General features: G+C 42.6%; 1 protein-coding gene across 1 annotated transcript in view; it reads left to right on the plus strand.

The window, feature by feature from the left end:
- The window catches only part of DNAH14 (dynein axonemal heavy chain 14), a 323,430-nt gene that overhangs the window by 176,455 nt on the left and 120,365 nt on the right, over positions 1–26,610 (plus strand). Inside the window, exons 42-49 of the mRNA XM_078440753.2 lie at positions 7,421–7,505; positions 8,619–8,848; positions 16,554–16,670; positions 20,129–20,287; positions 21,867–21,999; positions 23,597–23,658; positions 24,578–24,765; positions 25,955–26,083. Of these exons, the coding sequence (XP_078296879.2) occupies positions 7,421–7,505; positions 8,619–8,848; positions 16,554–16,670; positions 20,129–20,287; positions 21,867–21,999; positions 23,597–23,658; positions 24,578–24,765; positions 25,955–26,083 (1,103 nt within the window). The remainder of the gene's footprint in view (positions 1–7,420; positions 7,506–8,618; positions 8,849–16,553; positions 16,671–20,128; positions 20,288–21,866; positions 22,000–23,596; positions 23,659–24,577; positions 24,766–25,954; positions 26,084–26,610) is intronic.

The raw sequence follows: 26,610 nt of genomic DNA on the forward strand, positions 1-26,610 counted from the left end.
TTCCGCCCATTTTTAATTGGATTGTTTGTTTTTTGGGTATTGAGTTAGATCAGTTTCTTATATATTTTGGATACTAACCCTTTATTTGCAAATATCTTCTCCCATCCTGTAGGTCACCTTTTAGTTTTATTGATTGTTTCCTTCTCTGTGGAGAAGCTTTTTATCTTGATGAAGTCCCAGTGGATTATTTTTGCTTTTGTTTCCCTTGCCTTAGGAGACTTATCTAGAAATAAGTTGCTACAGCTGAGGTCAAAGAGGTTACCAACTATGTTTTCCTCTAGGATTTCTATGGTTTCATGTCTCACACTTATGTCTTTCACCTATTTTGAATTTATTTTTATGTTGGTGTAGTTCCATTCTTTTGCATGCAGCTGTCCAGTTTTCCCAACACCATTTGTTAAAGAGAGTGTCTTTTTTCCATTGGATATTCTTTCCTGCTGTGTCAAAGATTAACTGACCATAGCGTGTGGATTCATTTCTGGGCTTTCTGTTTCATTCCCCTGATTGATGGATGGACACTTGGGTTGTTTCCGTATCTTGGCTATTATAAATAATGCTGCAAGAAACATACGGATGCCGTATCTTTTTGAATTAGGGTTTTCAGTTCTGTTTAGGTAAATACCCAGTAGTGGGCTTCTGTTTTCAATTTTTTTTTTTTTCAACGGGTTTTTTTTGTTTTTTTTGTTTTTTTTTTTTTTTTTTTTTGGGGACAGAGAGAGACAGAGCATGAACGGGGGAGGGGCAGAGAGAGAGGGAGACACACAGAACCGGACACAGGCTCCGGGCTCCGAGCCGTCGGCCCAGAGCCCGACGCGGGGCTCGAACTCACGCACCGCGAGATCGTGACCTGGCTGAAGTCGGACGCTCCACCGACTGCGCCACCCAGGCGCCCCTGTTTTCAATTTTTTGAGGAACCTCCCTACTGTTCCCTACAGTGGCCGCGCCAGTTTGCACCCACAGCGGTCCAGCATAGACCTCATCTGTCAGTTTCCTTGCCTATAAAAACCGCCTGCTTCTGCTGCTACAGTTTAGCAAGCTAGGGAACTAAGAGATGACGCTTGTCTTGGGCAGCTATGAGTAGGTCTCCACACCTGCTTTCCAGAGTTTGAAAAGTTTACGTAGAGGCCCTTCATGAGGTTTGGTAACGTACATAGTCCAGATGGCGTCAACACGTTGCTGTCTCAAGGCCGCGTCCTCGAAATGGCTCCGAGCGGAGGAAGCGGGCAGAACATCCATCCCCAGGACAAGGGAGGGGAAGGAACCTCTGATTACCTCCATCCAGCTTAGAGGTCACCAGCAGTCATGTCTTCTCGATGACTTCCTTCACCATTGTATCTCCTGCGATGGGTTTTTTACAATCTTAATTGCCCTCTCTTCCACAATGTGCCCTGAGTGGTCGGCATGGGGTCTCAGCAGCATGGAGATGGCTCGTTTGGTGGTTATCTGGCCGCACTGGGGCAGGTACCACAGCAACAATACAGGCACATTCAGGAGAAGACACAGATGAAGATGATGATTCCCAAAAGAAGCAACAATGTTTGTTTCCATTCGGAGCCCCGTGACCCAAACCACTGATTTATCAAGTGCCCGAGGTTGGGGCTGGGATCATTAACACCTTCACTTGTGGGTTCATGTGACTTTATGATACATTAACAGACTCATCAGGTATGAACGCATAATATTTTGCCTGTATAATAGTACGGGGGCCTCCTTGTTAGACAGTAATCATGTCCAAGGCCGTCTTATTTTGGAAGACAGCTTTTCTCATTAGAGATATTTTCGGATTCAGTAAAGATGGGCTCTGTTGGCTCTCATTTGAGGCTTGCTGAACGGATTTGGTGGCTTCTGTGTGTGCTGTGGTGCCCTCCAGGCCGGTGGAGGAAAAAAGATGACAGCCACGCGAAAACGGGACGTGCCCACCTTGCCTTGGGGTGAGAGAGGTCGACAGCTTTAGAAACCTGACTCGGTTGTGCACACCATACCTGTTGGCCAGGGGCGGGAGCTCCTCTGTTCCAGTGGGATGACTCATTGCAAGTCCTAGGAGATAATGTCTTCCCAGGCACGATGGGGCTGGGATGTTTCCTGTGATTTTACATCTTTATGCTACCGGGTGTTTGGGCTGGGGTCCCCAGTCTGGCCCGTGGGGGCAGTGGACTCTGACTCTTCACACGTCTTAAAGCCTGGGCGGTACTTCAGTCTACCTGGCCAAGGAGATTTTACTCGTCAGTAATTCAGTCTGCCGCTTTATATTTTTTTCAGTTAACCTTTCTGCTTGCAGAAGATACTGGAAGGTGCATCCTGCATTTAGTGTGGTGTTCTTTCGCCTAGTCTTGTATATCATGACCTTTAAAATGTGGCCCTCAGTCATTGTTCTGTTCAACAAGGGCATTGGTATAAGGGGCTCAGCTTCTTTAGTCCCCTCACGACAATAGCCGGGCTTGCATGGCAGTAGGGGAAAGCTTGGGTGAGACCCCGTGTGGCGTCCAGACCAAATAGGACATGTTTAGAACCCTCGCTCAGAGGGAGGAGTTCAACATAACCAGTGTGCTAATTCTTGATACCAAAGCTTATTTTTCCTTAGGCCGATTAAATAGAGATCTTTTATAAATTAATTTTGACAATATAATCTGGAGGTACAAAAATGTTGTTTATAGAGAGCATATACCCAGACACATACATACACACCCAGACAGCTACAGAGACCCTATAGCTTTAATAATAAAATGCACCCAGGAATCTGGTAAAACCCACTAGTTTATAAATAACAGTTGAGCTCAGACCGTGTCTGTGGCAGATGGGGCAAGTTAAGGTTTCCCGACCGAATGGCCAGAGTGTTTTACTGGTATTCGCGGGGAAGACTTAAGGTTTGTGTTTGCCCTTGATGAGTTTCCTCCTGGAGGCTGAGGCCTGGATGTGGGGGAGAAGCTTGTACTGCCCCCTGTATCCACCCTTCTGTTCCTGTCTCAGATGCGCAGGGGCGGCGTCTTAGTTCTCTCGCGGGGTAATCACATTTTAAAGACACGATCAGATTTCCATTTTCAAGGGACAGAGAGAAAATGTAAGTTTTCCTCCTAGGACTTTTGGGGTGTACTTCTGTATTAGCAGACGTCCGGGGTAGTCGCTGTTTAAAATCTGTCTTCATATTAGGGTCAGATGACATGGGGCACTTCATCTGCTCCGTTGTCCAGCCGAACGTCCTCCCCTCTGCTGCCCTCATTTTGTCCGTGATTCCCCCTCTTAGATTCCCCATCAGGATATGTCCGAGGGCTCGGGCCGTGACGGGTGGCACTTGGGCCCTCCTCGTTCCGTAAAACCAGCAGACGGAAGAGGGGGCAGACAGGTGCACATCTCGTTCTCACCTCGGTTCTTCTCACTTCCTAACCCGAACTCCAGACCCCGCTCGGGCGTCAGTGGCCAGCCCCTCACGGCAGCCACCGGTGCCCTTCTCTGCTGCACCGTGCTACCGTGTGTCCTCAGCTCACATCCGACTCGGGGGCCATCCCTCCCTGTGCAGAGGTTCGTGGCTAGCCTGGGACTTCCCCTCGTGGATGCCTTGTTCCCAAGTCGAGTTTCTTTTGTCCCCTGACAGTTGTAGGTTTGCTTCCCGGGTGGAGTTCAAATTGGCCCCTATACGCGGAGGCAGGGAGACACCCAAGAGGCCACTCCAGGTTGTAGGTGGCTGTGGCGGTCAGCAAGAGAGCCTACATACAAGGCTCGTCTTGAAGGACTGCAGGATGAGCGGATCCCCGCACCCACACGCAAGAATCTTAAAAGCTTATACAGAGGCCTTAGTGGGATTCAGTCGTCCTATTCATTCAGGGTGTTCTCGACAACACGTTGCTCTCTCGAGACCACATTCTTGGAATGGCTCCTGGCGTTGGAACAGTGGGCAGCACGTGCACTCCAACGACGGGAGAGGGGTAACAAATGTCCAGTTGCCTGGGTCCAGCTTGTGGCCCAGCCGCGGTCGCGTCCTCTCGATGGCCTCCTCCAACAATTCTGTTAATGCTGCTTTTACTCCTGTTACTATTCAACATGGTCTTGGGGGTGCTAATCAATGTAGCAATAGTTAGAGGGGAAAAAGGAGGTTTCTGAGAAGTAAAAAGGAAGAGGGGCATCTGGCTGGCTCAGTCCGTTAAGTGTCTGACTCTTGATTTTGGCCAAGGTCACACATGAACTCAAGGCTTATGAGTTTGACCCCACGTCGGGCTCCGAGCTGGCAGTACGGACTCTGCTTGGGATTCTCTCTCTCTCTCTCTCTCTCTCTCTCTCTCTCTCTCTCTCTGCCCCTCCCTTGCTCATGCTCCCTCTCAAAAATAAACATTAAAAAAACAGAAAGAGACAAAGAGACAAAACTATTACTGTATGCAGAGGCTATAGTCCTATTCATTATTAAAAAAAAAAAAAACAGAAAAATCAGCAGTTGATTAGAATTGGAGATTACAGCGAAGTCACCAGATGTTAAATCAGTGGGCAAACATCAGTAGTGTACTTACCACCAAGTTTCATAAAAATATCCTTCTATATTTTATAACCTGGTTATGAAATATATTTTGTTATAACCTATATTTTTTAACCTTGTTAGAGTTTTATTTTTAGCTTAAATTATCAATAGTGTAAAAAGAAAACCTCAGACTGGGAGAAATTATTTTCAAATCACATTATCTGCTAAGGAGTTAATATCCAGAATATATAAGGAATTCCTGCAACTTAACAAAAACCCAAACAACCTAATTAAGTTTATTTATTTATTTATTTTGAGAGAAAGAAAACAGGGGGTAGGGGCAGACAGAGAGGGGTGCAGAGGACCTGAAGCAGGCTCCGAACTGTCAGCACTGAGCCCGACGTGGGGCTCGAACTCATGAACCGTGAGATCGTGACCCGAGCCGAAGTCAGACACTTAAGCCACTGAGCCACCCGAGCACCCCAAACAACCTAATTTAAAAGGAGGTGAAAGACCTGAATAGACCTTTCTCCAAAGAAAATATGCAAATGGCCAACAGGCAAATGAAAAATGCCCGACATCACTAATTATTAAAGAAATGCATGAAGGCAAACCCACAGTGAGATACCACTTCATAGCCGCTAGGATGGCGATTATAAAATTTTTTGAAAATCAGAAGATAACAGATTGGGGCATGGATGTGGAGAAATTGGAACTCTTGTGCACTGTTGATGACCATGTAGAATGAGGCAGCCGCTATGGAGAACGGTATGGCTGTTCCTAAACAGATTGGACATAAAATTATCACTTGACCCAACAATTCCACTTCGGAGTATATATGCAAAAGACCTGAAGCAAGGACTTGAACAGATATTTGCACACCCGTGTTCACAACAGTGCGATTCATAAGAGCCAAAAGGTGGAAACCACCCAGTGGTCTCTTGACAGAAGAATGGATATTCTTCAGCCACAAAAAGGAATTCTGACACATGCTACAACATGGATGACCCTGGGGGACAGTATACTAAGTGAAATAAGTCACAAAAGGACACAATTGTATGAATCCACTTATATGAGGTACCTGGAAAAGGCAAATGCACGGGGACAGAAAGTAGACTAGCGATTACCAGGGTCTGGGAGAAAAGGGAATGGGGAGTTGTTGTGTAAAGGGTGTAGAGTTTTAGTACGAGATGATGGAAAGTTCTAGATATGGATGGTGGAGATGGTTGTGCAAAGCCGTAAACGTACGTAATGCCATTGAACTGTACAGTTAGTGGTCAAAATGGTCAATTTTATGGTATATATTTTACCTAATAAAAAGAGTTTTTTAAATTATTCCCCCAAATTTTTCAGGACTTGATATAAACCCTCAAATATGCAGTGGCATTCCTGCCCTCATAGACCATTCCACACCCTACAATGTATGCGTATACAGAGGATTCTTCCTCCACATTTTCAGCTAACCTAGCGACCGAGACAGGATAGAGGGGAGAGCAGATGTAGAAGTTACCCGAGTCCGGGGATCTTTTCACAACTACTAAAATTTCCAATACACAAAATTCTTAAGAAAATGTTTAACCTTACAGATCATGAAAGGAACATTTCTTTGAAAATAGCATACAATTTTCATCGGATAAGAGATTTTTGAATGAAGAAAACACACCGATAGCTAAATGTATTCACCTATAAACTCTCACAGAAGTTATTTGAGGTATAAATTGATTCAGCCTTTCTTAGTGAACCATCTGGCAATCTATGTTAAAAATATGGGGCGCTTGAGTGGCTCAGTCGGTTGAGCGTCCGACTTCAGCTCAGTTCACGATCTCACGGTTCGAGAGTTGGAGCCCCGTGTCGGGCTCTGTGCTGACAGCTCAGAGCCCAGGGCCTGCTTCGGATTCTGTGTCTCCCCCTCTCTCTGCCCCTGCCCCTGCTCACACTCTGTCTCTCTCTCTCTCGACAATAAATAAACATTAAAAAAATTTATTTTTGAATAGCAAAATACTCTGCCCTAGAATCTCTTATTCTAAGAATTCATTATAAAGAAGTAATAACTGAAGTATATAGATTTATGCACAAGGAGCTTTATTTATAGCATAATTATTTATAATCCTAAAACAGCAAGAATCTGAATTCCATCAGCAGGAGAAGGACTTCCTGGACTGTGGTGTGGCAATGTCACATTTCACTGGAAAGACATGAAGACGAACTTAAAAAGCAGGATGAGAAGCCAACCCTCTTTCTAACTCTTGATTTGAGCTTAGATATTAAAGTATTGTATTTAAAAATACTAGAATGACATTGTATTAAATGCCATCATGACATGCATGAGCATTTAATCATCGTTACCCACGTGTGGTGGAATCGTAGAGTGACAGGTTCTACAAGAAGCCTGTATTATGTCAGTATAAAGAAAACAAACATCATAACAACAAAAGTAAGCTAAAGGGAGGAAGAAATAATCGCTCACTCTTTGTGCTCCTGCATGGTGTGCGTGACGGGGACGAGACAGGTGGGTGACAGGAGATGGAAGGAAACCAAAACCTCGACCCCCTGCCGAAGATGCACCTGTTTGCTGTTTGTTTCAGCGAATTTAAATCTGTTGTCTGAAAGCGTCCTTCTCTTCATCAGGACCCACGTATTAGTTAGTTTGTCACATGCACCACATTACCTGAATGTTCTAGGGTTTCATGTTAGAACAGTCAAACTTACAGAAAAGTTGCTAGAATAGAATGACGAAGTGTGTAGATGTACGCTTCAAATAAGTAAGAAGCATTTCAGACAATGGCAGGTCCGTTCCCTGCTCCTCTTTCCTTCGAAAGGTAGCTCGCACTCTGGTCTGATGAGGTAGCTGTATGTGCAAGAAAAACCTCTGTGACAGTTCAGAAATGAAACAGTGTTGAATGTTAACCTCGCTAATTAACCAGGTAAATTCTGGGTCTATTGTTCACTGTGGAAAAATACTCTTCCCTTTTTAAGGTGACGATTGGAAGGACGTTTCAACTGGGGAGAAAGATTCTCCACGTGCAAAAGTTTCTGCCAAATTCAAGAATACAGAAGAGAGGTCAGTTATTCATTCAGCAGACATGGTTAAGTACCTTCTGGGTGCCGGACACTCCAATAAGCACAGAATTACTAGGCAATAAACCTGTACCAGTTCTGGAAAGAAGGGGTCGTGTTTGTTTTGTCTGCAGTAGCTGATACACAGTAGGAATTCAGTAAACATTCTCTAAATGAACTGTTTCACAGGACTGGAAATTTCAAATACCGTGTGTGTGTGTACTGTAGAATGTTTGCCAGTACGCTTCGGTTCAGTGATCTGTTTTTAGGATTTTCATAATTTGTAAATAATTTTATGATAATGCTGAATCCTGAACTATTTTACATGCCTTGAAATCAGGCCCAAGCCCCTGATTCAGCTCCATCACCTTCGGCCCGGTTTCTGTAGAATTTCAGGGTCCACAGACCAGGGTGACCCCGTCAGCCCAGACTGGACGAGACTCTCCCCACACTTACAGCACCTGCCACTAGCCAGGTTGAAGTAAATCAGGCCCTCGGACTTGGTTGAGAGGAGACAGTATGAGTAACTATTCACTTGCTTGTGTATTTCTACATAAAATGGAAAAAGACCAGATCCTCTCCCAAAAGATAGGTAAATCTCAGCTAATAACTTGACCTAAAATAGAAGTGAATCACGTGTACTAAATCAGTGAAATAAAGGTTGACTACAAATCTCTTACACTAATGGTACTTTAAAAATAGTGACAATATTGGGGCGCCTGGGTGGCTCAGTCGGTTAAGTGTCCAGCTTCGGCTCAGGTCATGATCTTATGGTTCGTGAGTTCGAGCCTAGCATTGGGCTCTGTGCTGACACCCCAGAGCCTGGAGCCTGCTTCAGATTCTCTGTGTGTGTCTCTCTCTGCCCCTCCCTCATTCACGCTCTATCTCTCTCTCTGTCTCAAAAATAAACATTAAGAAAAATTGAAAAAAAAATATTAACAGTATATAATCTACATGACTTACCAAAGAAGATTCTACATTAACCTTAAAACATTTATGTCCATACCTAACTGTATCCTAACGTTTAATAATGAGACTTGGACATGAAATTGAAATACATCACTGAACTTTCTTCTAAAAATGTTAACCTTCGTCCTTCTACATGCATCTACGCCAGAGCTGAAAGTACATGGTATCTGGAAAAGAATCCTGATAAATTGAAAGTAGTGATTCAGAAGCTCTTCATGTTTGCCTTTACGTGGGCGTTTGGAGGTGTTTTACAACATGAAAGTGACCCTGAAGGTGAGACGGTGCTGTATCGGAGCTGTGATCCCAGTTCAGCCGCCAGAGTCACTTACGGCTTTGACAATCTCGTCCGCAAACTGTTTGAAAATAATCCACAAGTAGGTAAGTTCTGGGCGGTGTTCGGGGGAAACAGTCGTAATTATGCTCACTTTAGAATGTTAGTTTGAAACTCCGTATGGTTGGGCTCATATTAAAATGCCCGTCTTTGCAAATGTGAGGTGAAAGGCAAAACGTTAATATGCACACTCCAGCCCCGTCCTCCCAGGAAATGAGGCGGAAGGAAATTAGATTCCGGGCTGCTTCTGGTTTCCCAGGAAACTGTAATGCAAGTAAAGCAGAAGAACAGAGGTAGCGCCTCAAAACTGTGACCTCAGCCCCGCTGAGCCCTTCGGCTGAACAGCTGGGTCTGTATTCTCCACAGCATCTCCCAGCGGGAACTTCTGCAGAAGGAAATACCAGTTTCATATGGTTTTATTTTATTTTTTAACGTATGTTTAATGTTTATTTATTTATTTAGAGAGAATGAGCAGGGGAAGGGCAGAGAGGGGGGAGAGAGAGAGAATCCCAAGCAGGCTCCACACCATCAGTGCAGAGCCCGACGCAGGGCTCGAACCCATGAACCGTGAGATCATGACCTGAGCCGAAATCAAGAGTCACACTCTTAACTGACTGAGCCACCCAGGCACCCCATATTTAAAGACTAACATTTTAAAAATTATCTTAGGAGGACTTAGGTTTCTTTATTGTGTATGTTTTTTGCATCAGTTCTAACAAATGGAATCTATCCTAATGTTCTGAAACAGTCACCCTTACCAACTAGCTGTTGTTGATTAAAGGGACCTGGAAAAGACAAAGGCTTCATTGGTTCAGGTGCCCGAAAGGCCCAAATACTGAACGTGAATATATTTAGAAGAACTTTGTTAGATAAAGATGAGAGAGAAAAAAAAAATGACCAGAAGTACAAATTCTACTACTTTGTGTGATGTAACTCTTAAAGCATCCTTTTGAAGTTATTTCTAAAAGTTCTGTTTAAGACGTCTGGATCGCAAAGTTTTATGTTATTTCCTATGGAAATTAACTTTTAATGTCAAAGCATGGCATGTTAATTTGTTGTCAAACTCTGTGATTCCACTTGATGTCGCTAACTCTTATGGTGTATAAACTGCCCTCAGTTCCATTGTTTCCTCTCCCTGTGAGCCTGAAGACAAGACCATAAATTACACATTATCTTAGATTGTTTATCTCAAAATGCTGAATATGAAATTCTGTTCTGTGATCTGAAGCACCAGTGGAAAAGCTAGTTTGGGACGAGCGTGTATGAAGGAGAGGCAGGTGGTAGCAGTTGTACAAAGTCCAAGACCATCAGAGTGGAAATGAGAAGAGAAGACAGCCCACAGACCTCCCACTCGTAATCATCCCGTGAACAAAATTGTAAAACACAAAACAATACCAACAAAGTCACCCATCATTATATTAACTCATTCCAGATGAAAGTATCGGATCCTAACAGAGACTTTACTTTAATGTGAATGTGTTTAGGGTTCTCTAAAAGATAAACAAGGAAATGGCATCTGTTTCTACATAAATAAGCAATTATGAAGCAAAAACAAACAAACAAAAACAAGTAGAAATGAACAAACATGTGGCTATGAAAAAGGACCAAATAGAAATTCTACTCTTGGCATCACCAGAGAAAGAATTAGTAAATAGAAACCTAGAGACAAGTCTTCGAGTTTTCTTCATATTGACTTTGTGTATTTCTTACTAAGCTTAGTTGTAAGTATTCCATCTTTTTTTCCTTTGGTTTTAGGTTTGCCATTCTAAATGGTGGCACTTAAAAGTGCTTCCCCAGTAAGTGTGGTCCTGGTTTTGTTGTTGTGTCCGCACTCTTCTCATTTTTAGGAGCTGTATTTGGTTCCTTTGTTTCAAATAGGCTTTGTCACTTTTTCATAGTTTCTCATCCTTTTTAGGTATTTTCAAGCTTACTTTTATTTCTTTCAACATAACAAGCATGGCCGTCTTAGTTTATGCACCTGATCGTTCCAGTCATTCAAGTCTTGTTAATTTACGGCCGTTCCTTTGTTTCTGCTCATTACCTTTAACTGATGATTAAATTTGAAAAAACTATCTGTAGGAATAATTTACGGTTGAGGCTAACAGTTCCATTCTGTAGAAAGTGTACCCACTGCAGCCGTCACAGCTAAAGATCATCAGTGCATGTTACCCTTAGGGCAGAATTAGGTGAGGGGCAGGCTCGTTCCCTGACCGGAAACCGTTTCCTCACAAACTAGCTCTTAGTTGCAGGAGATAAAAACAACAGAGAAAGAAGGCAAAGGACGGATGTTACAATGAGCCTCCTTGCAGAATAGTGGCTTCCCGGAGATTCCCACATCTCACCCCTTGGACCCTGTGAATATGCTGTCTCATAACAAAAGGGAGTTTGTGGATGTGATGAAGTGAAGGATCCTGAGATGGGAAGATTATCGTGGGTTACTTTACGGGGGGCCAGTCTCGTCACAGGAGTCCTTTCCGATGCAAGAGGGAGGCGGAAGAGTCCGAGAGCGGGTGTGAGGATGTAAGTGCATGGCTGAAGAGATGGGCAGTTGCCGGCTTTGAAGATGGAGGCGGGGGCCACGAGCCACGGACAGCAGGTGGCCTCCCAAAACTGGAAAGGGAAAGAGCGGGATTCTCCTCGAGAGCCTCCAGAGGAACAGGGTCCTGCCAACACTCTGATTTTAGCTCAGTGAAAACGGGTTGGACTCCTGACCTCTAGGACTGAAAGAGAATAAATCTGTGTTGTTTTAAGACCCGTAAGCTTGTGGTGATTTGTTACAGCAGCAATAGGAAACTTACACAAAGGCATTTTTAGCCTGAACTCCTGCTTTCTTTGCTTGATAGATACGCCGATCATGCAGAAGTGAAATCAACATGTGTACATTTGTTGGCACAATAGACACATTTCTCAGCTCTTTACTTGTGTCACCCTTCCCTTGGCGGCACAGCCCAGTGCCGGGAGGGGAAAGTGACGGCGTGTGTGTGAGCAGCCAGCTTCTCAGTTGTGCGGGACCCTACCAGGGAGGCCCATTTCTCGTTAGCCCCCCACAAAGGACTGAATTGTGAACTATTGAGTGTGGGGCAGTGAGTGGCTGGGAGAACAGCAGTCAGGATTCAGAATGGAGCATGTGAAAGGGACACGAATCCTGCTGAACAACTTTAGGACTCCAAGGAGCTCTACCCATGAGCTGCTGGGGACACCTTGCCTGAGGATCCCCTGAACTGGCCCATGGGCACCTGAACACTCCATGAGCCTCACCCATAAACACCCTCATCCGGTGGCCAGCACCCTGTGTGCACCACAGAAGGCAACTTTTTCAGATGGCTCGTACAAAACTAGCCCAGCTGCAGGATTGGGAGAAATCACACGCAAATACAGCATCCAACCACCACCTTAGGGAAAGCAACAGGGAGGCTGTCGGTGCCCCGCCTGGCCGGGCAGGATGGAGAGAAGGCATACATGCCCAAAAATTACCCAACTGGAGAGAACCAGAAGAGGGCAGCAAGCGTTTCCATAGAAAATACTGAGAAAGCCTCAGAATCCTCAATGGGTCGAAGGGAGTTTTTTCTCTCCTACAGCCGGTTAGTAAAGACTTGAGGAAACTGCATCATCAAATGTGGAGACTGCAGTGAAGGACTTCAATGAGCATGAAAAGTCAAGGACACATGGCAGCCAAAGAAGTGCAGTATTTTTATAGTAACTGGCCCCAAAGAAACAGAGGTCTGTGGTTTTCCCAGTAAAGAATTTAAAATACTTGTTTTGAGGAAGCCCAGTGAGCTAAAAAGAAAATACTGGAAGATGATTCAATGAAATCAGGGAAACAAAATAAGAAATTTAACATGAACAAAATAAGAAATTTAACGGAGATAGGAATCATAAATAAGAACCAAACACAAGTGGTGGAGCTGGAGAGCACAACGAGTGAAACAGAACATCAACCAGACTGGATCAAGCAGAAGAAAGAACCTCTAAGACAGAAAGCAGGTCATTTGAAATTATCCACTCACAGGAGAACAAAGAGAAAAGAATGAAGAAAGCCTGTGAAATATGGGATATCATTCATTTTTAAAACTCTACACATTACTGGGGTCCCAGAAGGAGAAGTGAGGGAGGGAGGGGCAAAGGCTTAAAGAAATTATGGTAGAGAACTGACTGAATCCAGGGAGAGATTTAGATACCCGTTACATGAATTTCAGAGGTCCTCCAATAATTTCAACCCAAGAATCTTCTCAGACACCTTATAAACTATCTAAAGAAAGATAATTTGAAAATAGGCAAGGGAAAAAATTGCCCACCTACAGGGAATACCATAAGCCTCAGAAAATTTCTTGGCACAAACCTTGCACACCAGGAGAGAGTAGGATGATATATTCAACTTGCCGAAAGAAAAAAAAAAAAACTGCCAACCAAGAATACTTCACCCCACAGAGTTGTCCTTCAGAAATGAAGGAGGGATGAAGACTCTCCAACACAAAAGCTGGGGAGTTCATCACCACTAGACCTGCCTTACAAAAAATGCTAAAAGGAGCTTTTCAAATTGAAATGAGGAAGGATGTTAATTAGTAACAGGAGAACACGTGAAATTATAAAAAACATTGGTAAAGGTTAGTATATAGTCAAATGTTCTAATATTGTAACATGTCGGTCTGTGAATCACTTAACTCTAGTATAAAAATTAAAAGATAAAAACATTAAAAATTACTGTAGCTCCAGTAATAAAGAGAAGTAAACTGTGACATGAATAGCATAAAATAGGAGGAGGGGTAAAAGAGTTTTTGCATGTGACTGAAATGAGCTTGTTATCAGCTTAAAAGACTATTATAGCTATAAGACACTGTATGCAAATGTCATGGTAACCACAGACCAAAAACCAAAAACCAACTGTAGATACACAAGAGATAAAGAGAAGGAAATTCAAGCACACCACTAGGGAAAATCATCAGTTCACAAAGGAAGGCAGGAAGAGAGGAAGAGGGAACAAGGGAACTATAAAAGACTGAGTAGACAAAACAGTCCTGTTTTGGCAGAAGAACAAAGCTGAAGGCATCGCACCCCCTTATATCAGACTGTATTACAAAGCTATAAAAGTCAAAACAGCATGATGCTGGCACTGAACACAGACACATGGACCAATGGAACAGAACAGAGAGTCCAGAAACAAGCCCATGCTTATATAGCCAACCAATTTTTGACAAAGGCACCAAGGAGATAGTCCCTTCAACAAAGAGAATTGGGAAAACTGGATAATCACATGCAAACTGAATAATGAAGTTGGACCCCTATTTACACCACTGACAAAAATTAACTCAAAATGGGTTAAGGACATAAATGAATCCATAGAACAGGAGAAAACACTTGAACGCCATATACATGTGTGATAAGGGGTTCATAGCCAAAATATATAAGGGACTCCTACAACTCAATAGCAAAACATAAATTCATAAATAACCCCAAATGCTCTGATTAAAAATGGCAGAGGACCTGAACAGAAGACACTTTCCCAAAGACACACAAATGACAAATAGGGCCATGAAAAGTCCAGTGTAATCATCACGTAAATGCACATGAAAACCGCAATGAGGTATTATTACCTTACATCTGTTAGAATGACTATTACTAAAATGGCAAACGACGGCAAATGTTAGGACGTAGAGAAAAGGGAACCTTGTACACTCTTGGTGAGAATTTAAATTCACATGGCCACTGTGGGAAACAGTATGGGGTTGGTGCAGCCACTGTGGGAGACAATGTGGAGGTGACTCAAAAAATTAGAAATAGAGCTACTGTGTGATCCAGCAATCTTATTTTGGGTGTATATCCAAAGGCAATGAATTCACTGTCTCCAAGAAATAATATTATCCCCATGTTCATTGCAGGATTATTCATAATAGCCAGGACACGGAAACAACCTAAGGGTTCATCGACAGATAAATGGATAAAGAAAATGTGATATATATGTAGCAAAATAAGTCAAACTGAGAAAGACAGATACCGTACGATCTCACTTATACGTGGGGCCTAAAAAAGCCACACTCGTGGAGAATAAGACGGTGGCTGCCAGGTGCCCGGCGGGTGGGGGACATGAGGAGATGTTGGTCAATGAACACAAACCTCCAATTATCAAATAATCAAAACTGGGAATGTAATGTGCAGACTGTATATCGGAACGTCGCTAAGAGGGTAGATCGTAAATGTTCTCACACGTTCACAGACAGATAATTATGTGAGGCGATGAAGTTATTAACTAACCTTGTTGTAATTTTTTCTCAATATATGTATGTATCAAATCATCCCATTGTGCACTTGAATCTTACGTGATATCATTTGCCATTTATGTCTCAATAAAGATGGAAAACTAAAAATTTTTTAAATCAATACCAAGTGTTAGCATGGCTATATAGCAACAGGTGGTTTCATCTACTGCTAATTGTAGGATAAAAACACAGCCACTCTGGAAAGCGGTATGAGTTTCTTAAAATGTTCAATATGCATGTACCATAGGACCCACCATCATGCCTCTAGGTACTTATCCCAGATCAATGAAATCTTATATTCAGTCAAACCTACACACAGATATTCATGGCAGCATTATTCGTAGTTGACAAAAATTGGGAAGAACTCAAGTGTTCTTTAATGGGTCAGTGGTTAAACAGACTGTGGTCCACCCACACAGTGGAATACTATTCAGCAGTGAAAGGGAATGAGCCATTGATGAAGAGTGATGAACGACAGGAATGAATCTTAAATGCATTATGTAGTGACAGGACTCAGTTTCAAAAAGGTGCATACTGTAATTTTCCATTTCCATGCCAGTTTGGATAAAGCAAATATAGAGAACAGGAGCATCTGGGTGGCTCAGTTGATTGAGTGTCCAACTCTCCATTTTGGCTCAGGTCATGATCCTGGGGTCACGGGATCGAGCCCCACATTGGGTTCTGCACTGATAGTGCAGAGCCTGCTTGGGATGTGTTCTCTGTCTCTCTCTCTCTCTCTCTCTCTCTCTCTCTCTCTCTCTCAAAAAATAAATAAATAAATAGATAAAAGTAAAAAAATAATAGATCAGTGGTTACCAGGGGTTAGGACTGAATACAAAAGGGGTAGGCACAAGGGAATTTTGGGGGGTTTTACAATTGTTCTCTTATCTCGTCTACTGTAGTGATTACAAGAATACATTCATGTGGTAAAAAAAAAAAAAAAAAACTCATAGAACTGTATACTCCCCAAAAATGAATTTTCCTGTGTATGAAAATTTTAGAAATGATTCAAAGAACTATATGAAATGTTAGCACTGTTATCTTCATATGGTGAAACCACGGCTAAATGATTCTGCTTTTATTATCCTGTATTTTCCCGAATCTATTAAGAAAATTTACTAATTTTATAATGGAAAAGTGAATGTGATTTGCAAATAAGTGGCAGACTTACCTGATATATTGTTTTGGCTCTACCGGTGACTGTCACTTAATAATATCCAGCACAGGGTGATAAGCGGGGCGTCCAGGTAAGACCTCAAAGAGTATCACATCATGATTCACCTTGCTTTGGGGATATAAAAAAGATGTTTTTATATAATTAAAGATAAGAAGAAGAAAAAGATAGGCTTGTTTTATATATTTGGATATACCCTTGGTGAATAGTTACTGTTTCTAGTTCAACAATCAGATTTTTCACAGAGAGATCATATCATTAATGAAAATTCCATAAACAAACCTTTCTTACTTGGACCTGTTTATTTGTCATTTTCAAACACAGGCATCAGCCTACCAACTGGTAAGCATTCGATCTTTGGGTATTTTGTGGATTTACAGCAATGCGAATTCATACCATGGTCAGAGTTACTTCCTAGTATTCAGACACTCATTCAGAAAGGTAAGACTAATTCTAAGAACCATTCTCTAACTTTTCTAAAATATTGGAATTACTCTACATATAAAAGTAGATATGTCAGCAACTTTGAAGATTGATATATTCCAAGTTCGTGCGGGATCTAGGTTTTTTCCCCCTTTTTTAAATATGATTTGTTGTCAAATTGGCTTACATACAACACCCAGTGCTCATCCCAACAAGCGCCCTCCTCAGTGCCCATCACCCACTTTCCCCTCTCCCCCACCCCCCATCCACCCTCAGTTTGTTCTCTGTATTTAAGAGTCTCTTGCGGTTTGCCTCCCTCCCTCTCTGTAACTATTTTTTTCCCCTTCCCTCCCCCATGGTCTTCTGTTAACGTTTCTCAATATCCACATATGAGTGAAAACATATGGTATGTGTCTTTCTCTGCCTGACTTATTTCACTCGGCATGATACCCTCCAGTTCCATCCACGTTGCTACAAACGGCAGGATTTCATTCTTCCTCGTTGCCAAGTAATATTCCGTTGTATATATAAACCACATCTTCTTTATCCATTTGTCAGGTGATGGACATTTAGGCTCTTTCCATAGTTTGGCTGTTGTTGAAAGTGCCGCTATAAACATTGGGGTACAAGTGCCCCTATGCATCAGCACTCCTGTATCCCTTGGGTAGATTCCTAGCAGTTCTGTTGCTGGGTCATAGGGTAGATCTATTTTTAATTTTTTGAGGAACCTCCACACTGTTTTCCAGAGCGGCTGCACCAGTTTGCATTCCCGCCAGCAGCTCAAGGGGGTTCCCGTTTCTCCACATCCTCGCCAGTATCTGTAGTGGAACCAGTTTAGATCTATGTTTACAAAACATGCCTTCAAACAAGGTACCACTGCATGTTGCTTTCTGAGAAACTGGAATATATTTGATTGTGTCAGGTGTGCATGGTGAAGCTGTAGTTGATTGAAGGGCTTCCTGATGGAAAATACGTATCATTTTAATTAGCTGTGATGACTGAGAGCAGAGAAGGGGGAGGACTTCTTTTGAAAGAGGAAAAGCAGGGGAGCCTGGGAGGCTCACGTCAGTTATACGTCCCGACTCCAGCTCAGGTCATGATCTTATGGTACATGAGTTCGAGCCCCACGTCAGGCTGTCTGCTGTCAGCCCAAGCCCACTTTGGATCCTCTGTCCCCTTCTCTCTCTGCCCTTCCCCTGTTCACATCCTATCTCTCTCTTTCTCTCTCAAAAATAAACATTTAAAAAAAAAAAAAGGACAACTATATATGTAAGAACTACACTTGATTATAAAAGAAACTGCTGATGAGAAAACCAACCGTAACCTAACACCCACAACATGCTGCATGGTTTTCATTCTCAATGTTCTGCTTATACACATAGAAAACAAAGATGTAGAAAATTGTTGTGCCGTGAGAGCTCGGATGAAATTGAGGCAAAGCTGCACATACAGGAAATTCAATAAATGCAAACGGAGTTGAATTTCTTTGAGGTTAGGCTTCTCTCATCAGTGAATTTCAAAGTTTGGTTATAAGACTTTTTGATAGAAAACAGCCAGAGATACCATAATTATAGGCATCCAGAAAGCTCTATTTTTGAACTAATTTATACAGACATTCTACATATAGGATGTGGAGAAATGCTGGTACCAGATCATTTGCATAAATAGAAGCATCTTACATACCTGCTCAGTAGGTCAGGAACAGGGAAGAGTCCACCAGTATAACAAAACAACTTTAACTTGTTGGTACTATTGAAGATGCGTACCTTCAATCTGAAAATTATGTGTTCTTTATTTTTTATTTTTTTAACAAAATAAATTATACAATATTGATCTTAAAAAGTACGTGAGTATTAGTGGGTGATTCTGTTTCTTTGAAACCTCTGAATTGTGTCTCATATGTCAAAGCAGCTAATGTTGGTTATTTTTATCCTTAACTTTTACTACTACATACAAAAATATAACAACATCAGTGTACGTAACTCAGTATCTTAGTGTGCCGTTCCTATGGGAAAACAGAGGTATTTATTTCCTCCAAACCTATGAAGATCCCACTTCCCCCGCTTCCGTCTTATCCTAATTGTAGGCAACAGGCTTAGAAGAAACTGAAACCCTCTCAAGCTTTCAAACCCAAACCTGTAACAGGAATCTAAATGTCACAGCATCACAATGTCCTCTTCGATCCAGCACCATGCAAAGTAAGTTAGGGGTCCTGGTCCAGGCCAGTGTCTGGCATTCCCACAGAAAAAAAAAAAAACAAAAAAACAAAAAAAAAAAACCAGAAAAAAACCCCCACGTTTTGTTCATACAATAATCCAGAAAGCATCTCAGAAATACCACTGGCTGTGTGAGGTGCTTTGGAAGGAAAGCACTGGAAGGCAGTTTGTCAATACATATCAAAATTATAAACCGTGTCCCACTTTGTAGTGACCCGACAACTGTGCACATGAGAAGCTATGTGCAAAATGGTAGGCGTATTTTACATAAACTCAGCCCAAGACCGAAACCACAGTAACTATCCATTGCTGGAGCGCTGGTAAGAAAAGTACGATACATTCATCAAATAGAAGAATATTAGCTAGAAAAAAGTCTCTGTGGGATAGAGGATCTCTAAAATGTACTAAATTTTTAATAATTGCTGTGCAGGGTACACAGTGTGGGGTGGGGACTAGTCCCTGGGATGAAGGAGTGAGGAAGAGACCGCTGAGTGCATCCCCCGATGTACGTTTGAATTGTGCACCGTGTGAATGTCCTGGCTGGTCCGTTTCTAGTGCTTCAGAGATGAAGTGAGGTCTGTGTTGTATTTAACCCTTTCGAGAGTTTTGTCTGTGTAATGTGGGGGGAAGAATTGGGATGGTATTCACAGGAAGCTGTTGTATCAAGAGAGACTTGGTTTAGTTTTTGTTTGTGGGTGTGTGTGTGTTTGTGTTTTACTTCCTATAAAATTGCCTATATTCAACGGGTTTTTACTAAATGTCAGTTCCCATAGTTCAACCAATAAAAAGATTGGAGATACTAGTGCATACGTGTTTACACAGTGGAAAATTTCAGCAGAAAGAAAGAGACAGATCACGGGGCGGGGGGGGGGGGGGGAGGGGGGGAGAAGTCTCACCAAAGGAGCGAAGTTCTTTAAAAGGACGCAGGAGAGGGGCTGTCTTCACTTGCACTCCAGGGAACGAGGAGGAGAAGCGGGCAGAGCAGAGGTGGGTGGGAAGGTGGGAGGGTGTGTACATGGTAGACTTAGGGATGGCGGGGGGTGGGGGGGCGGAGTGGTTTCCAGCTGCGAGTGTGGACGAGATCCACAGGGACCCACCCCCCGCCCCCCCGCACTTGCATCGGGTTTCGCTTACCCGCACATGTTGATATCGCTTTATATATACCAAACAGACTTTTCCAGGAAGTATTTAGAACCTAAGAAAATAGCTTAACATTTATGTATAGGCTCTTTGAAACTTTTTTTTAAAACTTTACCTTAGGAACTTCAATGCTAGCTGACCCGCAAGCATCCAGCGAGAACCTCTTGAAGATCACAGAGTACGGCGAGAACATCAACCATATCGCCACCAGCGACACGGTGTCCTTTTCTTTCCTCATCAGCCTTCTTTTAAAGAATTTCTGCCCTGTACTTCTCACAGGTATTAAAAAGATTTAAAGAAGGAGATTTTCAGAGGCACCTGGGGGACTCAGTCAGTTAAGTGTCCAACTCTTGATTTCAGCTCAGGTGATGATCTCACAGTTCGTGGGTTCGAGCCCCACGTCAGGCCCTGTGCTGACAGCTCAGAGCCTGGAACCTGCTTTGGATTCTGTGTCTCCCTCTCTCTCTGCCCCTCCCCCACTCACTCTCTGCCTGTCTCTCTCTCTCTCAAAACTAAATAGGTAAACTTTAAAAAAAAAACAGGAGAATTTCAGGGTTAGGAAGAGGCTTAGTAATTACTTAGTCTAAACATTTTATGTTAAAACTTGGGGAAAAGATACACCCTGAAAGCTTTATACACTATATATCAATATATATTCTTACTAAAAGTATATGAATGCCCATTTCCCCACATGTTTGCTCACAGAGGACATTATTAGTCTCTTCATGTTTTCATTCCTTCCCAGACAAATTCCAGAAGTAGACTACAGGATTCATACATGCATGGCCTTCACAGCCTGTGGGCTGATGGCCCCAGAGGGTGCCTGATGGTAGGCACGTTGATTGGTTTAGCTAAATTTACTCACATAATTACATACAAGGAAAAAATTAAAAGAAACTGCCTGATTTTTTAAAAATTTACACATATAGTTCCTCAGCCCAATGTTAAGAATTTTCAGTCTTTTAACATTACCAAATGAGTAATTCAATACGGTCCCACTTCTTTGTTAGCATTTATTTTACCCTTTTCTTACCATTTCTGGCTCCTACGCTGTGCTGCCGGTCACCAGAGGCAACAGGACGACACTCCGAGTCCCGTACTCGGCAAAACAAAATCGGAACTCTCAGATAATCCACACCTTGCCTCCAATTTGGTCTAAGGAAATTCTTATTCTTACTTAATATTTGGTGGATTGTAAAGTCATGACTCCCCATTCTGTTGCTATAGTTCATCCTCTCCTCTCTCCCCAAGACTGTTTTGGCAAAAATTTTCAGGGAAATTCATTTCATGGAGTAGCTCTGCTCTGCTAGAAGCAAAAGGATTTGTGATAGGTGTGAATGAACATTTGATTAAATACAATGGCTAACTCCTGGGGCATCTGAGTGGCTCAGTTGGTTAAGCGTCCAACTTCGGCCCAGGTCATGATCTTGTGGTTCATGAGTTCAAGCGTCAGGCTCCGTGCTGACAGCTCAGAGCCTGGAGTCTGTTTTGGATTCTGTGTCTCCCTCTCTCTCTGCCCCTCCCCGGCTCATGCTCTGTCTCTGTCTCTCTATCTGTCAAAAATAAACTAACTAACTAACTAAATAAATAAATAAATAAATAAATAAATAATTTTTTTTTTAGATAACGGCTAACTCCTAATCTATCCTTTTATAAGAGATGTAAATACTTAGAGCGGATTTCATATTTACTCGCCGGTTTACCCAATCTTAACCACATTTTTTAAAAAGGGAAGAAAAGAATCCATTTTTTCACGCAATTTTCAAGTAAAATGTTACTGGTTCATCTTAATATGTTAACGTCTATTCATTTTCTTGGCTATAAATCTAACCTGATGTCTTTTTTTTTTCCCCCTTAGGAGACGCTGGTGTTGGGAAAACCACTACCATTAATCAAATGCTTGAAAGGTTGGAGGGCCCTGGAGCATTTGATGTGAAATATGGGTCAATTTTAGGAGAAGTCCTGTTGTATAACGAAATTAAAAAATCAAGGTTGTATATTTAAACTCTAAATTTGATTTGTCTGGTAAAAAAAAAAAAAGTTTGCTCTAATATATAAATGTGCCTTGTTTTAAAAAGCAAACCTGTTATGTAAAAATGCAAAATTACTCAAAAGAGGAGTTAAGAAGAAAATCTTTACTTTTCCAAAGTATTAACTCCCGGATTAATTCCTTTAAATGAGAAATTTTTACATTTATTTTAAATATAACTAAACTTAAAATCTCAATTTTTTTACATAACAAAGTTATTTAAAATCTCAATTTTTTTTACATAACAAAGTGCAGGTATGAGCTATTTTCCTTCCTGAAGAAGTGCACCTGAAACATACAGATGAAGTGTTGCACGTAATGGGTTCTCTTGCACTACAAATACATTTTCTTCTCATGAAATACAAAAGTATTCTTTACAAAGAACTGTGTCATTCTCTATGTCTCCTCCTGAATTACAAAAGAAGGAATGGAAAAGAATCCTAGAAAAATGCAAAATTTTGAAGTTAATTAAAATGGTAGGTGTGCTGTTGTTTGGACGGAATAAGCAGGTGGACCGTGGGGACACCCGTGTCGGGCCCTCTTGTAAACGTCAGACACGCAGGTCCGGGGCCCCCTCGAGGCCCAGCACGAACCCGGCCCCGTGGCTCAGGCGCAGGTGCGGAAGAGACACCTGCCCTCCCTGCAGGTGGTCTCCTGGTGGGGAGCCCGGCTGATTCCCCCCAAGCCGCGTTCCCATTTTGCATCCGCGCTAGTCACGGCTGCCCTGTCTTTACCCATGTCCCAAGACATCATGAATTCCTGCCCCTGTCTTTACCCAGTACCACTCTTGGTCTGGGCCATTGTCACCTATGTGTTACGCGAGTGATTTTGGAATAGAATCCCACTGACCTTAAATGAGGCTGTGAAAAATCAGAAAAACATTTAATACCATAGGAATTCTTCCTTATCTGAATTGTTATAGTGGACCTTAAAAAATAAATCTCACTCTGTGCTCACTATTTAAACTGAAGATTTTAATAAAGAAAGATAATATTAAAAAGAAACACCTGAAGCCAAAACCAAACTAGACGTGAGCAGGGCTTTATAAAGGGACAAGTGAGTTAATGGTTCACTACCCATCGTAAATACCAATAGCCTGGAATCCTAAGAATTTGTTTGTTTTTAAAAAAATGTTTTTAATGTTTATTCAGTGTTGAGAGACAGAGCGTACGTGGGGTTGGGGCAGAGAGAGGGAGACACAGAATCCGAAGCAGACTCCAGGCTCTGAGCTGTCAGCACAGAGCCCGACACGGGGCTCGAACCCAAGAGCTGTGAGACCTGAGCCGAAGTCGGATGCTTACCTGACTGAGCCACCCAGGCGCTCCTGTCTGGTTTGTTTTTTAGAGTCAGCCTGTGTTGTTAAGTCTGGGTATCGGTTGTGATGGTGACAGTGGTGACACGGTGTTACCTGTCAAAAAGTGGAAACAGGAAAAAATATTTGTTTCCCTGTAGGAGAGAGAGATAAACTCAACACCCTGACACTTTGATTACATTTTGTTCCTCCAGCTGCAGTGGTAAACGGGCAAATTTTGAATCTTTAAAACCTTTTGTTCCAACAGCCTGAAGCAGAATATCAGCATCTTGCTTTCTGAAAGTCACAAGACAGGATCCGCAAGTCTAGGTGTGTATTAATTACCTCATGTGAAAACTGCTTCCTGTCTCTGCTTGTGCAAGTCACGGTGTGCTTGTCAGGAATCTCAGAACCAACATTTCCACTGATAGTTTCAAATGGAAGATCCTGAAAAACATCCACTCTCCTGTCAAACGCCATGCCCCACCCAAATGCTGGAATAGTTATGGGAGAACTTGCCAGAAAGTGGGACTCTGGCTTCCCCGGGGATTCTGGACTAGGTCTGCGTGTCCCTGAAGGCAGCGTCACCCTGTTCTATTCTCGTGCTTGTGGAGAAGTTAAAATTCTGGATGAGCTTCCGGAACCTCGTCCTGGAGAGCCCTGACTGAAGGGTTTGGGAGCAGCCCCCCATTTCTGAAGAGGAAGAGCCAGCCGCCCACAGGGAGCTGCGGGGAAGGGAAAGGGCCTGGCCGCAGGGTTCCTGCCACAAGAGTTTTGGGGTCTGGTTTTCCCTTGACATTTGCTGTCGTTCCATCCCAAGTGGCCGTGGTAGACAAGCCTCACTCGGGGAATGAATGGGTCCTGCTTCCGATGCCTTCGGTGGACACACCTGTGTGCGGCCTTCACGCCTCTCACGTGCACTTCCAGTAGATGCGTAATGTCTTGCAAACCTAGATATTTTTAAGTCGTAGAAAGTTACCCGTGTCGATTGTGCAGAAATGTACGGTTTGTGGCTGTCATACCATTGCATGTGGCCGTGGTGGCACAGAGACTCTGCACACCACATACGAGTAAGGAAGTCACTGGAAACATTCCTTCTCTCACTGAACTGTCCTCAGGGTAATTGCTTGAAAATGACTACAATATACTAAAATTATGTAATTTTCCTATTTCCTAACACCTTAAAATAAATCACGGATATTCTTAAAGTACCCTAAATTTGTGTTTCTTTCCATATTTGGCATAACAGATGGGAAGACTATTAAAAAGCCAGAAGTCAAAACTGAAGAAAGTTCACTGAAAGATAATAATAAAGGAATTATCGTCTCAACGATAAATTTTAGCATCAGTATGACCGCTGCCAAAGCCAAGGAGATGATCCTTAAGAAGTTAGTAAGAAGAACGAAAGACAGTCTTGGAGCGCCAAAGAGCAACCAGGTGAAGCCCTCCCATGCCTTCTGACCAACTTCACCCACTCACCTCATAATGTGACTTATTTTCATTAATAATAATAAACAGAAAAGGATAAGTGTGACATAGAGTCCTGCGCATTACTAGAAAATGCACTTTGAAATAGAGGCTTTGGTTTTTGGTTTTAATGTTTTTTTAAGTTTGTTTATTTTTGAGAGAGCGCGAGTGGGGGAGGGGCAGAGAGCGAGGGAGACACAGAATCCGAAGCAGGCTCCAGGCTCTGAGCGGTCAGCACAGAGCCCGACGCGGGGCTTGAACCCACAAGCCGTGAGATCGTGACCTGAGCTGAAGTCGGACGCTGAACCGACTGAGCCACCCAGGTGCTCCATGGAGACTTTGGTTTTAAAAATCAATATAATATGGTTTCCAACACGATGAATTATACTCATTCAGAATTACTAAAGCCAAAAGAAGCTCCTGGAATCTACATTAAACGTGAACAGAGAAGGCAGGAAAATGTGTTAGATGCCATTGGTTTGGGAACAGTGTATTTGACCACGTTTTCTTCCCATGAGCATGGCTCGGGACCGTTAAAAACCAAAATTTAGCTGAGTAAACTTTTAACATTTCTTGGCTTTATTCAGTTATTTGTGAATCTGCGAGGTATCCACCTAGAGACAGAGGGAGCTCCACGAAGCTGTACGAAATGAACGACTTTGCCAGGCACAGGGCGCGGGAGCAAGGAGGTTACTCCGGGCCAATAGCGGTTGGTCGTGGTGGTGTCACTGTCCTCCAGGCTGGCACGGTCCGCCGGGCAGATGACCTCATGGTGCTGAGGGTCTGCTTTAAGATTCCATTGTGGGAGAGCAGACAGCTGTCGCTCTGGGTTTGGTGACATGGGGCTTACTGTTAAGTGATGGCTCAGGGTCTGTTGTGTTATTTTGAACATGACAGAAAGAGGGAAACTACCCACAGCCTCAGGGAACGGTACCAAGAGGATGACCTTGTGGAGTAGTTTCTGCTCTTCTGAAAACGTGCTGCTTTCTAAAATCCTGTCTTCAAAACGGAATTGGGGCTGCTGCTTTTCATAGAAAAACAGGGCTGTCGTGACACATGACTTTGTTCGCACGCCGCAGCATAATTACTGTTCCTAATTTGTAATTTAAAGGAAGGCAATACTAACTCATGTGTTCTAAAACCTTTTGTCTTCCTCAAGATTGTAATATTCATTGATGACCTGAATGTGCCCGAATCGGACACGTATGGGGCACAGCCGCCCCTGGAGTTAATCAGACAGCTACTGGATTTGGGAGGACTTTACGATACCAAAAAACTCACGTGGAAGGTACAGTGTACCTAAGATCTTGTTCGCGTTAACTGTTGTTACTCAACAATGAAATATTTATAACGGCTTTGAGTGAATTGAGAAATTTAGAATATCCAGTCAGATGAACATATAGAACAAATCCAAAATCCTAATTTCACCCTAATTTAACCAATGGCACCTTTTGCAATTTGACATAGGTCCGTGGGTTCATGGAGATTCTTGTAGTAGGATTAAATATTGGTAAAAATTACAAGTGTCCTGTAGGTTTAATTTCTGGGTATATATAAATGCTCACTATTATCACATCAAGAGTTATCCAAACTTTTCAGTATGTTGGCAGTTAACGCATATGAGAAAAGCTAGTGAAAATGTGCCCTAACAAATACATGCTTACTCTCTATGGAAGACTACTCTTCGTCTTTCTTTTCTTTTTTTTTTATAAACTTTTTCGAATGTTTATTTGTTTTTGAGAGAGACAGACAGAACATGAGCAGGGGAGGGGCAGAGAGAGAGGGAGACACAGAATCGGAAGCAGGCTCCAGGCT

The sequence above is a fragment of the Panthera onca genome, chromosome F1 (genome assembly GCF_046562875.1).
Source record: "Panthera onca isolate mPanOnc1 chromosome F1, mPanOnc1 haplotype 2, whole genome shotgun sequence".
Classification (NCBI taxonomy): Eukaryota; Metazoa; Chordata; class Mammalia; order Carnivora; family Felidae; genus Panthera; species Panthera onca.